The sequence below is a fragment of the Zeus faber genome (assembly GCF_960531495.2).
Source record: "Zeus faber genome assembly, chromosome: 9".
Taxonomy (NCBI): domain Eukaryota; kingdom Metazoa; phylum Chordata; class Actinopteri; order Zeiformes; family Zeidae; genus Zeus; species Zeus faber.
This window is the reverse complement of record NC_137197.1, coordinates 1,228,169-1,240,668: the sequence shown is the minus strand read 5'-3', so window position 1 is coordinate 1,240,668 and position 12,500 is coordinate 1,228,169. Positions and strand designations below refer to the sequence as shown.

Here is a 12,500-nt window from a genome sequence, read left to right as displayed (position 1 = left end):
GTGCACAGGTACACACACCAGACACACACACACACACACACACACACACACACACACACATTAACTTCTTAACTCTCTCTCTCCAGATGTGGATGAGTGTCATGGTGGAGTGTCTTGTCCTGGTCAGCGTTGTGTGAACACCGTCGGGTCTTATCACTGTGTCGACTGTGAGCCTGGTTACCACGGCAACAACGGCCAGTGTGCAGGTGTGGACACACACACACGCTCTGATTCACAGTCGGTTAACTTTAAATGAATTCACTTTTGACATGAACACTGTTGATCGTCCTTATTGAAAGTAGAATGAGCTCTCTCTCTCTCTCTCCCTCTCGCTCTGCTGCACTGCATGCTGGGTGTTTGAGCCTGTGAATGACTTTGGGACCTTTTGGATTGTTATTTCTGTCTTTTCTGCTTTTGACTTCATGAGAAGTAAAAGGAGTTAAATTCATTCAACGTTGCGGGATAGAGAGCGGAGTGAGCGGTGAGTACGTCACGGCGTCCGTCTGGTCTCTACCGATCCGGCACGGAGTGAGATCCCAGTGAAGCCCGGTTCAGTGTGGAGCAGGTTCTCCTGGTGAACGAGGCGCTTGTGGTGTTTTTAAATGAGGGAAGCTCTGGACATGAGCTCATTGCAGAAGAGTCGGGCGTGGCCCTCTTTGTACCCAATGAAACGTTTCAACGGGAGCTGTCGCCATTTGGAAAGTTGGCGAGCGGCTTGAAAGAAGTTGGTGTTGGTTGGAGCGACGCCAGGCTGCAACACGGCGCTCATGCACCTGAAGCACCTGGAGTCTCTTGATGATGGCCACTACTTGGTTTTTGCAAGTGCAGGTCGTATGACATGTTTCCAGTGCTGCTTTGCCCCTGAAGAAGCAGACGGGTGGTGCCGGGTCTAGGGAGCAGACTGCAGGTGGTGCTGTAGGTCAGAACTCGCAGCCTGAAGCACAGCAACCAGCTCACGTCACCACCAACAAACAGAAACCGAAGTGTGTTGTGGAGGAAAGCGGGGAGCAGCCCGAAGCTGGAGGGGCGTGGCAGCGCTGATGAGGAGGATTCTCTTTCGCAGTTTTCTGATGTTGCGTCTAAAGATGATCAACAATTCTATTGGACACAGGAAATGAATGATTTCTTAGATTCAAGATGGCCGACATACCGTAGATGTGACGGGTTCTTCCCTGATGTGGATTCACTGACGACTTCCATCATCACAGTTAGAAATCAGGTCGGAAATGACAAACTAAGTCAGCAGAAAAGATTCAGTTTTAAAAAACCACTGAGTTGAGGAAACACAAGAGGAATAATTTTTTCTTTCTCCTGCTTTGGTTTCAATGTCTTTTCCTCTTTCCCTGAATGGAGAGCGTCCGAGGAGGGAGTTAAACATCCAATGGGGGGAGGGATGGGGGAGGGGCTGGAGAGGAACATATCTCTTGAGTCTTGGCACCAATGGGAGTGCGGGCGTGGCTGTTCTACCTGCTGCTGAGGTCTCAGCAGAACAAGCTCCTGTGAGACATCTTCATCACCTCCACCCAACACCTGGTCCCAGCTTTTCACAAATGAAACGACACTCAAACAGTTGAGCACTGGATTGGAATTGCACTACGCACTTTACAAGCGACAGGAGTGGGTGGAGCCTCATCCACGCTCAGCGGCTTATTGAGCAGCTTGATTGAAGAAAATGATCTGACAGATACAAGAGGAAAGTAAATCCAACAGTTGAACAACATCTAGGTTAATGCATCTGATGCCAGGATCATTCGGGGTAAAGATTTCTGTCACTACTTTCTGGTTTCTGGGAGGAATGGATGTTTTGGAAATGTGACCATGTTGTGGGAAATTGGAACGGTGCAAATTCAAATGTTTTGCCAGCACCATACAGCAAACATGGCAGCCACAGAGAAAGAACCGATAGAGAAGTAAGAAGAAGAAATTAGAATAATGGAGGACAAGGTGATCAACGTAAATGACAATGACACCGAATAGAAAGTAGAAAGAAGGTTTTGTCTTCCTTTCTCCACCTATCTCCACCCGCACCGGGACGTGGATGCCCCAACATCCTTCCTTTTTAAAATGAAGCCAAAAGCAAGGAACAGAGCTCTGGAACTGTGGAGCTGCAGCAGGGCGGGGCCGTCACTGGCACCTGGGGCCCTGGAGGCCTGTCTCACTGTTCTGCCGCGACATGGATCATAAGGGCTTTCAAAGAGACGGAAAGATGTCACACTGGAGCCGGACATACTGTGATGTCATCACTTGTTTTTAATCCGAGATGTGACTGACTCGTAAAAAACACAGGAGATGGATGTAGGTCCATTAACTCTTGACCAAGAGGAAGCTTTCCATGGAGATGATCATAACTATCTGTTCAGAACCTCCAGGCTCTCTGTGGTGATCAGAACATCTCTGACTCAGGAGTCATGTTGGAGGTGTGTGGTGGGCTCCTTGGAGAGATTGGACAGGGCTGTCCTCTATCAGGACAGCTCTACACCTTCACCATAGAACCTCTTCTTTCCCAGCTCGGCCAGAGTTTGACAGGTCTGTCTCTCCTGGAAGGTTCAACACAAGATTTTATTTGTCTTTCTGCACACAACGACGACGATGATGTCACAGTTTTGATTAGAAGGCAGGAGGACGTCCAAGCCCTGGAACAGAATCTGGTGCTACATGAAAAAGCATCATCTGTGGAGGGTAACTGGGCTAGATGTGAGGGATATGCTCTAGGACAGTGGCTACATAGAGAACCACAACTGCCAACAGGATGAGGGTGGAGTAGGGAGGGTGTTGGGTGTTTGGGTGACTTCCAGAGGAAAAACTGGGAGGAAGTATTAGAAAAAGTAAGTGCCCATTGTCTAGATGTACCTGGGTCCTGCCCAGGTTGTCCTACGGGGGGAGGGGCCTTGGTTGCAAAAAACCTGATGCTTCAATGCTCCGGCAGCGTTTTTCTGTTCTGGAAGCACCCGATGCCCTCATGAAGGGAATCCAAAAGAGACTGGTCAGCTTGTTCTGGGGAGGATATGACTGCACCACACCTTCAGTCCTGCACCTCCCAGCGGTGGAAGGAGGCCAGGGACCGCTTGATGTCCACAGCCACATCGCAGCTTTTGGTTTACCGACGGCACAACGGTTTCTAGCGCAGGAAGCAGGGGTGGATGAGATGGCATGCCTGATGTTACAGAAAGTAAAAACCACCTGTTTTTTCTCAAATTGGATGGGATTGACCTTTCAGAGACAACTCCTTTTCATCGGTCAGTTTTATTTATTTTTTTCCCATTTATTTATTTATTTGTTTATTTATTCATTAGTTTATCTATTTATTTATTTAGTTTATTTATTTAGTTTTTTTAACCTGTGCTGTCAGCATGCTGGACATACAACACACAGTATTTGTTCCATTGCATCTAGGACAGAGTTAGTCTGCAAGTGGAGTTGAACTTGTCAACCTGCAACGACTCTTTATTCATTCTTAAATCATCAACAACTGCTCAACAACTCTGTCCTGTGGACGAGCTGCAGGACGAGCAGAGCACGAGCTGCCACCAATCCTCCTGTTTTGGAGAACTATTTACCATGTTTGGCTCTATAAACAACTGATCACTACTCCAAGAGGGAGAATCACCACGGTGAGACAAACCAACATAGAAACAAACAACATTTACACAAAAACATCAACACTGGACGACAACATGTATTGAAAAACAGTCAATCAGGTTCAGGAAAAGTGGAACTGGTCACGTGGCCTCTTCCTGTCATAGTTATGGCAGCAAATGAGGGAGAAAAGGAGAAGGATGCAACCAGGAGGGTGCTGGTGTGTGTGTGTGTGTGTGTGTGTGTGTGTGTGTGTGTGTGTGTGTGTGTGTGTGTTGTGTAATATTACATGATATATTAAGATGTCCACCAGTGAGTGTACATGACTTATCCCATTGGTACTGATGTAGAAGGTCGGTATTATGTCGTGGCGCCTCCAAGCAGCGGAAGGGGCCCCGAAGCCCCCCCCAAACTCCATAGCCCCGTGGACAACCCTCGGCTGCAGAAAATCCCCGGGTACCCTGCCCTGCGGCCACGGAAGACCCCCGGGCCCCCAGAGAAGCCAGAGGGCCGTGGAGCAACCCCCACACCCGGCCCCGAGGAGCATGACCCAGTCCCAGGGAGCACGAGGAGACCCCGCACCCCAGGGGCGCACACATACAACCAACCCCCGGGCGCGAGGCACGGACCGCGGGCCCGGATCACGGCGACAGGCCGACACCCCGCCCGAGCAGACCCCCCCCCCCCCACGCCCACCCACGCCCCCACAAGGGGGAGGCCCGCCCCACCGCAGCCGACCAGACGCGCCGCCCAGCGTGAGTGCCAAGTGCCCAGACACGTAGGGGCACAGGGGCCAAGGGGCCCCGGAAGGCACCCGGCGATGCTCTCCGCGGCCCCCCCAGGTCGCAGCACATCCCAAGCCGCCAGGCGCAAGCCATCAGGACTCCAGCCAGGCCTGGGAGGGGGGGGGGGAGGCTCCGCCTCCGCCTCCCCGGCCTGCCACGCCCCCACAGCGACCCGCCAGCGACCCGCCACCCTGGAGAAAAACAAAAACCCCAGTGCTCAATGTGTGCTGTTGGTAATTGCAGTTAAAATGTTATCGGTCAGTTTTAAATGCATGGACAAAAGTTTTAAGAGCTGAGAGACACCATAAAACCATAAGGCCACATGACGGAGGAACCTTTGTTGTGGAACCCTGTCATCCGCAGCAGGACACCCAACTCTGTTGGTGTGCAGAGAATTTGAACCAGAGCTGGACTGACAACACTGGTCAACTTGAGACCTGGAGGACGGTGGAAAACCACCAGCACTTTAAGTGAAGACACTGGCACGAAATCAAGTCGGTTTCTACAGAGGACGCTTGAAGAGGTCTCATGCAGGGTTCCTGCACACTTGAGGGGGGGGAGGATTGTGTTCGGGGCCGGGGCTACGAGCAGACAGCCCCTGGAGACCCCGGTGAAGGGAACAGCTGTTCTTTCTGCCAAAGCGAAGGAACTCTGCAGCCCCCAGATGGAGGCGAGAGAAATGACTTCTCTATTAAAACAACTGTTGTGAGGGCTTGCAGAGAGACGGGAGCAAATGGGTTTTATTTTTGGTCCAAAACACACAGCGCATCTCCACGTAGATGTGTCAGCTGCTCTACTTTATAACAGCTCGGGCAAAAATGAGCATCTGGCTGACCAGACGAAACAAAGAAAAAGGGGCGGGGTCCATCGATACTTAGCTGTTGTTCAGAGGACCGGCTGCAACTCGCCTCAGGGCGGAGTCACAAAATGCTCTGAAACTTGGATGGTTTTGTTGAAGTCTGGGGTCAGGGAGGCGTGTTGAGTCATTCATTCAGTCTGTTTGATGCTGTGTGCAATGATGTATAATAACGTTAATGGTGCAGCAACATGGATGATGATGAGACGGGTGTGGGCGCTGGGCGGGGTCACTTCCTACTGCATCATTTATTTATTTATTGGATGGTCTTGATGCTCTGTTTTAACTAAGACATTTGAACCAATAAAGGATTGTTTAAAGGTCAAAGATCCCCCCCCCCCTCTCTCCATCTCAGACATAGATGAGTGTCAGCAGAATCCCTGTAGCAACGGTCGCTGTAGCAACACCCCCGGCAGCTTCCAGTGCGTCTGTCACCTTGGTTACAAGCTGGATGGGAACACCTGCAAAGGTAGAGAGGAAACAGGAAGCTGCGTGCGTGCGTGCGTGCGTGCGTGCGTGCGTGTGTGTGTGTTTGCGTGTGTGTGTGTGTGTGTGTGTGTGTAGATGTAGATGAGTGTGTGCAGGCCTCTCAGTGTCCTGGTCAGATGTGTGTGAACTGAGAGGGATCGTACGGCTGTGTGTCCTGTAGAGCAGGATACACACTGAGCAACAGAGAGTGTACTGGTGAGACACACACACACACACACACACACACACACACACACACAGGTGAGTGTTTGGGGGAGGGAGCTGAGGACGCCTGTTGGCCAGGTGAGGGACTGCAGGCGGAGGAAGCCTCACAGCCCAAGCGACTGTATATTGAGAAGCATGAGGCCACATGGTGCTCCTCAGATCCATATTGAGTGACAATAGAAGCCTTGAACCTTGACCTCTCCAGTCAAAACATGGCTCCATACTGGACAGTTTAGTTTTGTTCTGCTGTTTTGACACTGGGAGCTTCCTTGTTTGCACAGTGACTGACACACAGCATGATGGAGGAACTATTTTCATTTTTCAGGTATTTTACGATACAATTTGTACTTGTATTCATCTCAGTGGAATTGTATGAATCCCGGATATTTCTGATTATGATCTGATTCTTTATTGATGTTTTAATGTCTTGATTATGTTTTGGCCCCCGTCTCAGATGTTGATGAGTGTGCGAGCCCTGACTCCTGCGGTTCACAGCGTGTGTGTGTCAACACCATGGGATCCTTCCGGTGTGACTGTCTGCCCGGGTATCGAACCAGCGGCGTTGGCAGGCAGTGCAGAGGTTTGTGTGTGTGTGTGTGTGTGTCTGTTTGTGTGTGTGCAAGTAAAGTACAAGAACTTCACTACCAAAGTTTTTTCAAGGGGCTCTACTGTATTATTATATTATATTACATTATATATTATATATTGTATTATATTACATTATATATTATATTATATTACATCACATTATATATTATATTATATTACATTATATATTCTATTCTATTCTATTATGTTATGTTACATTATATATTATATTATATTATATTATATATTATATTATATATTATATTATATTATATTGCATTATATATTATATTATATATTATATTATATTATATTACATTATATATTATATTGTATATTATATTATATTATATTACATTATATATTATATTATATATTATATTATATTATATTATATTACATTATATATTATATTATATATTATATTATAATATATTATATTATAATACATTAAATATTATATTCTTTTATATATGATATGATATGATATTATATTATATTACATTATATATTATATTCTTTTATATATGATATGATATGAGATTATATTATATTACATTATATATTATATTATATTGTATTATATTATATTATATATTATATTACATAATATTAAATTACATTGTACAGTATATTATATTGTATTTTCACATTGTATATTCTATTTTTTTCTGTGTTTGTGTTAACACAGATATTAACGAGTGCTCAGAGGGTGACTTCTGTTTCCCCAGAGGAGAGTGTATGAACACGCCAGGCTCCTACCAGTGTGTGTGTCAGCAGGGATACACTCCCAGCAGCAACGGGACGGCCTGCAACGGTGTGTGTGTGTGTGTGTGTGTGTGTGTGTGTGTGTTGATAAAGTTTTATTGTGTTGTCACTAAGCTAAATAGTTTGATAGAGAAAATACATGTTCAGTGAGGTGGGCGTGGCTAAAGTGGGCGTGGCAACATCAGAAACTTTGATTTGTGTAAAAAGGTAAAAACTCAGATTGGTGTTGAATTATCAGTCTCACTGAGAGAAGTATGCTTGTGTCTACAAAGGAACATCCAAATATACACAACTGTACAGAACAACCTCTTTTAACGAGGATTCTACTTACATGTTCGATCCCCTCGTGTGTGTGTGTGTGTGTGTGTGTGTGTGTGTGTGCAGATGTGGATGAGTGTGTGCGTCCTGGTGTGTGTCAGGACGGAGTGTGTGTGAACACTGTAGGTTCCTTCGTGTGCAACTGTAAAACTGGATTTACACCCGACCCAGAGAGAACAGCGTGTCTAGGTACACACACACACACACACACACGAACACACACACACACACACACACACACACACACGCAGACACACACACACACACACACATGCAGACACACACACACACACGTACACACACACATGCAGACACACACACACACACACACACACACACACACACACACTTCACACAACCTGATAATAATCACGAGTCATTACACACTTTTAGAAACATATTTTTAGGTTGATAAACATGAAGACACCTGTCTCTCTCTCTCTCCCTGTCTCTCTCTCCCTCTCTTTCTCGGTCTTTCTCTCAGATGTGGATGAGTGTCTCTCGCCCGGCGGCCTGCTGTGCGGCTCTCAGCGTTGTGAGAATGTGATTGGTTCGTACCGGTGTGTGACATCCTGTGAGGCAGGCTACAGCGCCACGCCCAGCGGGGAGTGTGTGGGTGAGTGCCACGCGGCTGCAGAGGAAAACTCACCTGTCTATCCCATCGCTCTGTGGGCTGCTGGATTCTGATTGGTCACTTATTTCTGAATAACAACCATTGTTGTTGATCATGACCGTTGCCACGGGAACCACTTCACTCCAGGTTTACGTGCCTTGTATGACTCCGCTACATGCTAATGCTAACACTAGTGAACTAGTGTTGCTGCATAGCAACTACAATGGAAGACTCATGTCCATCTTAACACTAATAACAGTAAATAGTTTATTATGATTTTAAATCATCGTTATAACGGTAAATTGTTTTTGTTTGTAGCAGAGTAGTTCATTATGTTACTGTGACTATTTTCTCAATAGAAGCTCTGGACATAATAGTTCTAAACAGAATGATCAGAGTACACGCTGGTTCTACAACACCTCCTTCAGAGAAGCAGACCTGGTCTCTGTGGGTTATTTACACATAATGACTGTCTGGGTGGAGGTTACCGTCTGGGTGGAGGTTATCCTTTATGTGTAGAAGCTGTTTCCACATCAGTTTGACCTCCTCCCCTCAGACATCAACGAGTGCTCCATCAAGTCGCCGTGTGGAGATCACGCTTTCTGTCAGAACCTGATCGGAACCTTCCAGTGTCTGTGTGACCAGGGATACAGAGCAGCTGGAGATGGGAAGCAGTGCATCGGTACTGTGAGACAGACTGGGAGACAGACTGGGAGACAGACTGGGAGACAAACAGACAGATAGTGAGACAGACAGACAGACAGACAGACAGTGAGACAGACAGACAGACTGAGACAGACTGAGAGACAGACAGACAGATAGTGAGACAGACAGACAGACAGACAGACAGACAGTGAAGAGACAGACAGACAGACAGACAGTGAGACAGACAGACAGATAGTGAGGCAGACAGACAGACAGTGAGACAGACAGACAGACAGACAGTATAGACCTTGTAAACTATTATATACCCCCCAGATGAGGACGAGTGTGTCTCCATGCGGGGCGTCTGTGGCTCCGCCCGCTGTGAGAACGTCGAGGGGTCCTTCATGTGCGAGTGCGACGCCGAGGGCCACGAATTCGATACCCAGAAGGGACGCTGCGTCAGCACGCTGCCACAAGGTATGATGTCATGATGATGTCACAGTTTAGCTCATTCATACCTGCTTCATCTGCACTTTTTACATTGAACATACAAGTTATAATATGTCGTGACATAAAGTAGTAAAGACGATGAAACGAACAAAATTAATACATAGACTCTCAAAAACTCGAAACTCAAAATTAATGATTACATAAATAATAATAATAATAAATAATGATCATAATAATAATAATTATAATTTACATTTACATTTAGTCATTTAGCAGACGCTTTTAGAAGAAAAGAAACAGAAAGAAGAAACAGTCTTTATTTATCACGCAACACACCACACTACAACACATGCTTGCACACACACACACACACACATGCTTTGATGGTGAAATGGCTCCTCTGCATTGAACCATCCTGGCTTGTCCTTCCTCCGGGGCCACAGCCAGGAGCAGTGGGCAGCGTACGTGGACGCGCCCGGGGACCAGGTGATAAGTGTCCATCGCTGGTCAGACCATGATGGGTGCATGTTTTTGAGGGGGGTCCTTACTGACGTGAGGTGGAGGAAACCCCATGTGAGCACGGGGAGAACATGCAAACTCCACCCAGAAAGGCTCCTGTTTGGGAGATAACCCACCGGAGCACGGTGCCAACAGCGCCCCAGGCGGGAATCGAACCCAGGACCTTCTAGCTGTGAGGCAGCAGTGCAATGCACTGCGCCACCGTGCCACCATTTATCCAAAGCGATGCAGCCATCAGGACCAATGAGGGGTTAAGTGTCTTGCTCAAGGACACTACAGCATGCTAGCAGGAGGAGCCTGGGATCCAACCAGCAACCTTTAGATCACTAGACCACCAGCTCTACCGCCTGAGCCACCATCCCCATTATATATTAATATATTAATATATAATAATATAATAATCCTGGTCATGGTAAAATAGACAGTCACTGGACAGGTGTATATAAAGGTGTGTGGGTGATTTTCATTTGACCTCCCTCCCCAACTCTCTCTCTCAGGGCGGCCGAGCTTCCCCGTCTCCCCCTCCCTCTCTTCCCCGTCCGAAGGGCTTGTCCCCGTGGTCCCGCCCCTCCCTGCAGCCCGTCCAGGGGAGCTGAGGGCGTGCTACTACCGGCTGCAGCACGGCGCCCCCTGCAGCCTGCTGGCCGTCAACACCACCCAGCAGGAGTGCTGCTGCACCCTGGGGGAGGCGTGGGGCGAGGCCTGCAGCTACACCTGCCCTGCAGCTGGAACAGGTGAAGCAAGAGGTTCACTTAAAAAGAGAACAAAAGACACAAGTGGTATTTTCTCAAATAGTGAGCGGGGCTTTAACTGAGCTCAGCTGCAGAGGGCAGCAGGCCTTGAGTGGAAGAGGCTTTTACGTCTAAAACCAAAGCAAACACAAACTCTTTCTTTGAGTTTGAATTCAAACTGCTCCTCGAAACAAAAACCTCTAAAATAAAGTGACATTATTGTTTTGTTGGGAGACACGGGACGTACAGTGGAGCAGAGATCACTCTCTGATCACTCAATCCACTGATCCCAGGCGGACGTCCCTGGCTTGAAAACCTTGCTGTGGTACAAGTAGAAAGGAAGGCAAACAACACGTCAAATAAAAACACACAACACCTCAAATAAAAACACACAACAACACCTCAAATAAAAACACACAACAACACCTCAAATAAAAACACAACAGCATGTCAAATAAAAACACACAACAACACCTCAAATAAAAACACACAACAACACCTCAAATAAAAACACAACAGCATGTCAAATAAAAACACACAACAACACCTCAAATAAAAACACACAACACCTCAAATAAAAACACACAACAACACCTCAAATAAAAACACACAACAACATGTCAAATCAAAACACAACAGCATGTCAAATAAAAACACACAACAACACGTCAAATAAAAACACACAACAACACATCAAATAAAAACACACATGTCAAATAAAAACACACAACACGTCAAATAAAAACACACAACACGTCAAATAAAAACACACAACAACACGTCAAATAAAAACACACTACTACTTTTTAAGTGTAACTCCGCCTAATACACACGTACTGCCTCTTTTTAAGGGTAACTCCGCCTAATACACACGTAATACTTATTTTTAAGTGTAACTACGCCTAATACACACGTACTACCTATTTTTAAGTGTAACTCCGCCTAATACACACGTACTACCTCTTTTTAAGTGTAACTACGCCTAATACACACGTACTACCTCTTTTTATGTGTAACTCCGCCTAATACACACGTACTACTTCTTTTTAAGTGTAACTCCCCCTAATACATAGTACTACTTCTTTTTAAGTGTAACTCCCCCTAATACACACGTATTACTACTTTTTCTACTTCTTACTATGACATGACATACCATGGTACCATTTCATGACATACCATAATACTATTACATGACATACCATAATACTATTACATGACATACCATAATACTATCCAGCAGAGTAGCAGAGATGGACCAGACTGAAGGATCAAATATCCAACAACTGGTTTAAACCTGGAGTCAGTGAAGTCATTATAACCCTGTTTAATCATTAATGCTGTGTGTGTGTGTGTGTGTGTGTGTGTGTGTGTGTGTGTGTGTGTGTGTGTGTGTGTAGTTGAGTATCTCTCTCTGTGTCCCAGTGGAACAGGTTACATCACAACAGGATCTACGGCCTTCAGCTACACAGGTACACACACAGTAAATACACTATTATTGGTTATGGTATTATTATTATTATCCTTAATATTTTGTTTGGTTTCGGTCTCACCACCTGTCTTGCTCTCTCTGCTTGTCTCTCTCTCTCTCCCTGTCTGTCCCTCTGGGTTGCCAGATGTGGATGAGTGTAAGCGTTTCCATCCAGAGGTGTGTAAGAGTGGGGTGTGTGTGAACAACATCCCAGGATACACCTGCTACTGCACCAGCGGCTACGCGTACGACGCCGCCCTGCTGGAGTGTGTGGGTCAGTGCACATCAAACCACGTGACATCACGTCATGTCATTCTGCTTTTGTCCAAAAGCACTAACGATGATGGCTTTGAGGAAAGTCTTGACTAAAATGCACAATGAACAGAACGTGAAGGACACTTCCTCTGCTCCACCTTCTCCACCTCTTCTTAGAAATATCTTTTAATCCTGATTAATACCGAGACTCAATCTCTCTCCGTCTCTATTCAAA

The 12,500-nt window shown here is 46.3% G+C and overlaps 1 protein-coding gene across 4 annotated transcripts in view; it reads left to right on the top strand.

The window, feature by feature from the left end:
- ltbp4 (latent transforming growth factor beta binding protein 4) overlaps positions 1–12,500 on the top strand; it is a 50,081-nt gene that overhangs the window by 27,935 nt on the left and 9,646 nt on the right. For 3 of the 4 annotated variants that reach the window (XM_080007370.1, XM_080007369.1, XM_080007367.1), the window contains 12 exons: positions 1–8; positions 87–206; positions 5,573–5,686; positions 6,365–6,490; positions 7,190–7,315; positions 7,651–7,773; positions 8,069–8,200; positions 8,754–8,879; positions 9,176–9,319; positions 10,309–10,545; positions 11,940–12,011; positions 12,156–12,284. The exon at positions 1–8 is cut by the window's left edge and continues 115 nt beyond it. In XM_080007370.1, the coding sequence (XP_079863496.1) occupies positions 1–8; positions 87–206; positions 5,573–5,686; positions 6,365–6,490; positions 7,190–7,315; positions 7,651–7,773; positions 8,069–8,200; positions 8,754–8,879; positions 9,176–9,319; positions 10,309–10,545; positions 11,940–12,011; positions 12,156–12,284 (1,457 nt within the window). The remainder of the gene's footprint in view (positions 9–86; positions 207–5,572; positions 5,687–6,364; positions 6,491–7,189; positions 7,316–7,650; positions 7,774–8,068; positions 8,201–8,753; positions 8,880–9,175; positions 9,320–10,308; positions 10,546–11,939; positions 12,012–12,155; positions 12,285–12,500) is intronic. The other variant, XM_080007368.1, reaches the window with a different exon arrangement.